This window comes from Aplysia californica, unplaced genomic scaffold, assembly GCF_000002075.1.
Source record: "Aplysia californica isolate F4 #8 unplaced genomic scaffold, AplCal3.0 scaffold00113, whole genome shotgun sequence".
Taxonomy (NCBI): domain Eukaryota; kingdom Metazoa; phylum Mollusca; class Gastropoda; order Aplysiida; family Aplysiidae; genus Aplysia; species Aplysia californica.
Genome location: NW_004797383.1, coordinates 618,681 through 625,578, shown reverse-complemented (window position 1 = coordinate 625,578; position 6,898 = coordinate 618,681). Strand labels below are relative to the sequence as shown.

At 48.5% G+C, this 6,898-nt stretch overlaps 1 protein-coding gene across 1 annotated transcript in view; it reads right to left on the bottom strand.

The window, feature by feature from the left end:
* The window catches only part of LOC101859925, a gene marked incomplete in the record, with an annotated part of 45,666 nt that overhangs the window by 15,165 nt on the left and 23,603 nt on the right, over positions 1–6,898 (bottom strand). The window contains 2 exon segments of the mRNA XM_013081065.1: positions 1,112–6,174; positions 6,558–6,650. Of these exon segments, the coding sequence (XP_012936519.1) occupies positions 1,112–6,174; positions 6,558–6,650 (5,156 nt within the window).

Here is a 6,898-nt window from a genome sequence, read left to right as displayed (position 1 = left end):
TAAGTATGTTGTTCTGGGCCTACCCCTGCCTCGCTTGCCCTCAATTTTGCCAGTGAGAGCTAGATGTTCAAGACCCTTATGTCTGTTCAGGTGTCCCAAAAACTGCATTTGTCGTTTCCTGATTGTTTTTAACATTGAGCGTCCCACGTGGGCTTCATCAAGCATGACCTCATTTGATTTCTTTTCCTTCCACGATACTCTTAGCCGTCTCCTAAGAAACCTAAGAAACAAACGAGGAATACTTTATGGAAAATGTGCTATTAGAAGTCCCCTTGTTGAGCTGGCCAGGTTGGTTTGGTTCCCCACAAGGTATTTACAGGCTGTAGTTTATTGGTAAGTTGTTCAACTGCGCTAAACCCAGAAAGCAACAATTGTATTGAAGAGAGATTTTCAAAAAAATTGTTTTATTCTTCTACAGTATTTACCTATATTTTTGCCTCTTTTCTTTCTTTTCCCCCCAACACTTAGAATTCGAATTTTAACAAAACATTTCTCAAGTACTTGCGACCGATACCAAGGATAAAGGAACTGTAAATTAACCCTTTGAGCCTTGGAAAAGGTACACCGGTGAGCGGGACCCTATCCCCAACCCGGCCTGCCTGATACAAAACACGCACGGAAAAACGTTATTGATTATTTTGAAGATCTTTCTGAATTAGATGCTTGTAATGACAAGGATTACCCGAATGTGATTTGGACGATCACATGAATGAAGGTGTAAATCGCCCAGGAGGGGCGCGGTAGACTCAGGGGATTAGGGCTCAAAGGTTTAAAGTATTCAAAATTTCGGGCTCAGTACATTTGCACCGCTGGCCAACAATTTTTTCACCCAATAAAGAGCGCAGAAGAGGCGTCGGTGGCCTAGTGGTTAGGCAATCTGACCCGTAATCGTGAGGTTGCGAGTTCGGGGGTTCGAACGTCAGCTCAGTCTGACGCTGCGTCCTTTGGAAAGGCACTTTACACGAACTTCCTTTTTATTTGTCTCGATCCTTTCGGAGATGGACGTTAAACTCGGAGGTCCCATCTCTTAATTAAATACCTAACTGTGTTGATAGGAGTGTTAAACCTATACCATTTCATCATTTTCAACGAGACCAGTGTGTTAATTTACCTGTGATGGAGATGGGCTTCGGGACAGAACGTGTTGGCGTCACTGTCGGTTGAGGTGAGGTGACGACAACAACAGAGGAGGACGACGACATGCCTGAGGACGAATCGACGACAGATGAGGCGGCAATGCTGGAACTTTCTCCTAGACTGACAGAGGCGATGCTGGAACTTTCTCCTAGACTAACAGAGGCGATGCTGGAACTTTCTCCAGGAATAACAGAGGCGATGCTGCTGCTGTCAGTGGTAGGGAGGACCGTGTTGCTCATTATGGCAGAGGAAGGAGGAAGGTTGGGAGTCTGACTCGCCGCCGGAACCTGAGAACTGCTGTATTCTGACGCCATAATTGCGGAGCTGCTTTCTACGGAAGACGAGATGGCCATACTACTGGGGCTAATATCAATCCCGGCTGACGACCCGACGAGCAATGATGACGCCGGTTGTAAAGGCGTCACGAGGGAAGATGACGAAGAAAGGATATTGGATGACGTCACCTCTGAGAAACTGTCTACAGAGGATGCTGATGACGACAATTCAACTGTTGAAGACGTTGCTTGGATCTCTGAAGTGCTGTCTACTAATACAGGAATAAAGACACCTGCTGTCGACGACTCGAGGGATGAGGAGAAGGCACTAGACTCTTCGAGTGATAATGACAATACAACTGGCGAAGATGCTGCTTGGATTTCTGAGGAGCTGTCAACAAATACAGGAATAATGAAACCTGGTGTCGACGATTCGATGGACGAGGATAAGACACTAGACTCTTCGGGTGACTCAGAGAAGCTGGGGGGCGCTAAACTAGAAGAAGCAGGAGGCAAGTTTTGTGTCGAATACGGGGTCATCATGGCATCTACGTTAGATGAGGCTACTTGGTCAGCTGTAGATGATTCAGCCACTGGATAAAACGAGGACGATGATGTTAACCCGCCAATAACCACGGGGGGAATCCCAGCTGCTGCTGACGTTTGCAGAGTGTCCGTGCTGTACCCGCTGCTTTGAGGGGAAATGCTAGAAAAGACAGATGAACCGTCGATGTTCACAAGAACAGCCACTGAGGCTGTGTTGAACATAACGGAGGAAGAGTCCAGAGTTCCACTGCTTGGGTACAAAGACAAGGACGAAGTTTGAAACTCGTTGCTTACAGTAGCGGAAACGTCTCCGCTCAAAACGTAAGAAGTCGTCACGGGTAACATTCCCGCTCCGGATGTGGAAGCTATATAGTCTGTTGCGATGACTGAGTCAGACAGGGAATGAGAACTTGTGTCGTTACAATAGATGCCCATTCCGTCAGTGGGACATCTGCAGATCCAGCCTAGCGAGGTGTAGTAGCAGAACCCACCGTTGTAACAGAGTCTGTCGCCACAAGAAACTGGAGGGGCGTCCGTGTTGATTGGGAAGTCTGATGGTCCAACAGAAGGCGATGGTGAAAGAGAAGAGGCAGTGGAAAGTTCGGAAGACTCAATGGTAGAAGAGAATTCGAATGAGGACGAGGCAAAGAACGCTTTTGATAATTCCGGTGTGGCAGACGATGGGCCTGTGGAAGCGCCAGAGTCTAGCGAAGATAGAGGGTTAGTACCACGACAGTAAGGATCCATACCAGCTGTAGGACATTGACAAATATAACCTATAGATGTGAAGTAGCATGAGCCTCCGTTGTAACAGTAGAAACTGCCGCATGGCACGGGGGAGGCGTCGGCCACAGCGTAAGACGATAGAGACGAAGAAGGAGTTATAGCTGAAAAGTCCATGGATGATGTGAACAATTCTGACGGCGACGATGACGTGACGTCGACTGGGGTGGACAAAATGACGTCACTCTGGGTTTGAAACACGGAAGAAAAATCTGATAAGATCTCCGTTGAGGTCGAAAAGTCGATTGAACTGGAAGCTGGAGATGGGTCAGCCATTTGACAGAAAGGTCCCATACCTGATCGAGGGCATATACACTCACTGTCTAATACCGATGGGGGACAACTGCCTCCGTTGTAGCAATTAAATAGACCGCATGATACTGGGGGTATCTGGGTGGATTCGATAATGGACGAAGACTGAAGAACAGAAGAAGACTGCACTGGCGATGACGTTGACATGTCTGTTGCACTTAACACTGATACCGGTGACGTTTGCAAGATATCAGAGAAGGCAGTCGTTAGAGTGTCGTCATTTTCGCAAAAGTATCCCATGCCTAATCTTGGACAGGTACAAATCAGCCCATTGATTGTGGTTGTGCAAACACCGCCGTTATAGCAGAAGAACGCACCGCACGCCACTGCAGCAGCGGCTACTTGACTTGAGGATTCAACCCGGGCAGACGATTCCACGACGGAGGACGGTTCTATCACCGGAGAAGATTCTATGCTTAAGGAAGAATCCAAGATGGTCGAAGATGGAGAAATTGCTGAAGTGGAGAGCTGGTCTGAAATGGAAGATGATTCGAGTCTAGACTGCAACGGCCGTTCGCAGTAAGGCCCCATGCCCTCCTGTGGGCAGAAACAATACAACCGCCCTGATTGAGTCATACAAACTCCGCCATTATAACACATGAAAGAGCCGCATGGCGCTGGGGGTAAGTATGAGGACGATTCTACCTCTGAAGATGAGTCGACAGTTGAGGATGGGGAAATGGAGTATACCGGAGATTCTGAGAGAGAAGAAGAAGAGATCGACGGCACTTGAGATACTGCAGGTGCAGATGTCCCTGGTGACATCGATGACGTGGGTGCAACCGATGACGCAGGTCCAACTGACAAGCTAGACGACGAGAAAAGAATGTCTGAATTGGGAAACTCCACAGTGGCGTTGTTTTCACAAAAATAACCCATTCCCTCCCTCGGACATTGGCAAACGACTCCAGTAGCAATATAGGAACAGTAGCCTCCGTTGTAGCACTGGAAGGCGCCGCAGTCCGTCTGCAGTACTTGTGAGGATTCCATCACCGTGTAGGAGTCGACGGTAGAGGAAGGGTTGATCATGGAGGTAAAGGGAGACTCAGACGCAGGAAGTGAGGACTGAGGAAGATTTCTACAAAAATAGTCCATGTTTTGGCGTGGGCAGAGGCAGCTAAAACCAGCCCCTGAGTAGAAGCAAGAACCTCCGTTATAACAGAAGAAGGTGCCGCAAGGAATAGGCGCTGTGCCATTTGATTCCTCCATGGATGAAGACGCTAGATCAGAAGTTGGTAGAGTTGTAGGTGACGGTACAATGTCAGAAATGGAAGCCGATGGCGTCACCTCGACATATGAAGACGACGTGACTGATAACGACAGATCTTGTGATGAAGCCAGGGTAGGTGACAGGGTGTTAGAGGATTCTGATGCATAAGGTATGCCATAGACAGTGGCAACAATCCCCGCTGAGCTTGCTGGAGATGTTTCAAACGATGGTAGGGGTGTCGCCGCTGACTGCTCGGGGCTTTGAATGATGGCGGAGGACGATGACGACAGGAGGAAGAGAGAGGCGCTGGACGTTTGGACGTCATCGCTTGGTGCTACTGTAGGCGACGCAGTCATTGGGAGAGCGGTTTGAGAAGAAGCAGATGTGCTGAATACCTCAAGTGGCGGTGAACTGATGGAAGATGTGACCAGGCCCTGATCAGAGTCGACGTCCAAGATGACGTCACACTTCGGTCCTGTGTAGCCCACACTGCACAGACATTGATAGCTCCTTGGCAGATCAACACATGTGCCAAACTCGCCGCAGGGTCTGCTGTCGCAAGGGAGTTGTTGCCGCTCACAGCGGTTGCCTTGGTAACCAAAAGTACAACAGCATGAGTTGTTAAAGCACGTACCGCCGTGAAGACACCCGGAGGTGGAAGGACATTCTGGGTCAATGCTCGGCGGAAGGATTTTCTCATCACATGTTCCACCGCCCCACCCAGACTTACAGATGGGAATTCCTGTGACGTGATCACAGAGGTAGTGGCTGTAACAATTATCCTGCTCGTAACAAGGCTGGGAGCAGTCGGGTCCGTAGAAATTGGACGGGCAGTTCGGGTTCGCGGCTACAGGCAAAATATATCGCTGGCAGCGAGCTCCTGTATATCTTCCCTGACACAGACACATATACTCATTGGTACCGTTCTGAATGCAGGTTCCTCCGTTTTCGCACACAACTCCATAGCAAGGGTCGGTGGAGGGGATTGGTGTGGTTACCTCTGGAGTCTGGGACCGTGGGTTCAACTCCACCTCGCAGTTCAGTCCAGTAAATTCAGGCGGACACGAACAGGAGTACGCTCCAATCAGATCCTCGCACTGCCCGCCGTTCAGACAGGGTTTGGTTTCACACTCCAAGATCTCCACATGGCACAAGGTACCGGTATACCCCGGCAAACAACAACAAGTATCGTTGGAGCAAAGGGCGCCGTTTCTGCATACACTTCGGGGACATGGGTCGCTGTGTCTGGCGTTCAGATCCCGCACGTTGCACAAGGGACCCGTCCAACCAAAGCGGCATTCGATTTTTCCCGTGATTTCGTTGCACGTATTTTGTCCCAGCGAGCAGTCGTCTCTCTCTTGGCAAAAAGTGCCGCAGTCTACACCGTAGTAATTCTCGTCACAGTTTCTGTTCGGCGTCAGCATTGTCTCGCATCTCTCCCCAGTAAACCCTTCTTTACACGAACATCTAGCGCCGGTAAGATCTTCAAAGCACGTCCCGCCGTTTTGACAAGGTTTCGTCTGGCAAATCTGTGCTGGTTGCTCGCAAAACGGCCCTACGAAGTCCCCAACACAGCAGCATGACCCCTCAAAACATTCTCCTCCGTTCTGACATCCGCACGAGGTGTCGGGAGTCTCTCTGACCTTGCAGTCGGACTCCTGCGTCCAGCCAGGGAGACATACTCTGGCCCCAGTAGCAGCGTCACACGTATAATGACCGGAACAGTCGTCAGCAGGTTTACAGTATGTGGTGCAGTTCTGTCCGAAGTAACGACCGTAGCATTGTCTGGGCGGCACGGTGGGTGTCGTGCTCTGGCTGGAGGGGGAGGTGGTGGGGGTCAAGGTTGAGGTTACAGGGGAGTCGCACGTGTCGCCTGTGAAACGACTCTCGTCACACACACAGGCGAAAGTTCTGGCGGAGATAAGATGGGAAAGTAATGAGATATCGCGGATTATAATGATATATCATTCTGAAACAGGAAGATTAACAACAGCAACAGTAGTAGTAGTAGCAGTAGTAGTAGTAGTAGTAGTAGTAGTAGTAGTAGTAGTAGTAGTAGTAGTAGTAGTAGTAGTAGTAGTAGTAGTAGTACATCGGAATTATTTCTCGTATCTATCATCGTTATTATTAATAAAATCATTTCCCTTTTCCCCCTGTAACATTTCCATATCTTTCACCAGATTAAAAGCACCACTGGTGAAAATGCCAATTTTGGGCTACAAAGCATTCAATCCGTTAAAAAAAAAACCCAAAAAACTAAGAAGACAACAAGACTTTGCATGTCGTATACTCACTCGAAGGTAGTTTTTACTGGTACACACTGGCCGCCATTTTGACAAGGATCGTCTGCGCATGTCTTTGACTCTTGACACCTGTCACCTTTGTATCTAGAGGTATGATTAAAAAATCGGGTGAGCAGACCTCTTTTTGTTAGATAAGAAATGATCAGATAAGGTAAGATAAGATAAGATAAGACAAGATGAGATAAGATAAGATAAGATAAGGCAAGATGAGATAAAAAAAATTCTCAAGACGTTGACACACTTTTTTGAAGTTTCATCACGTACACACACACACACACACACACACACACACACACACACACACACACACACACACATAACATGCACACACA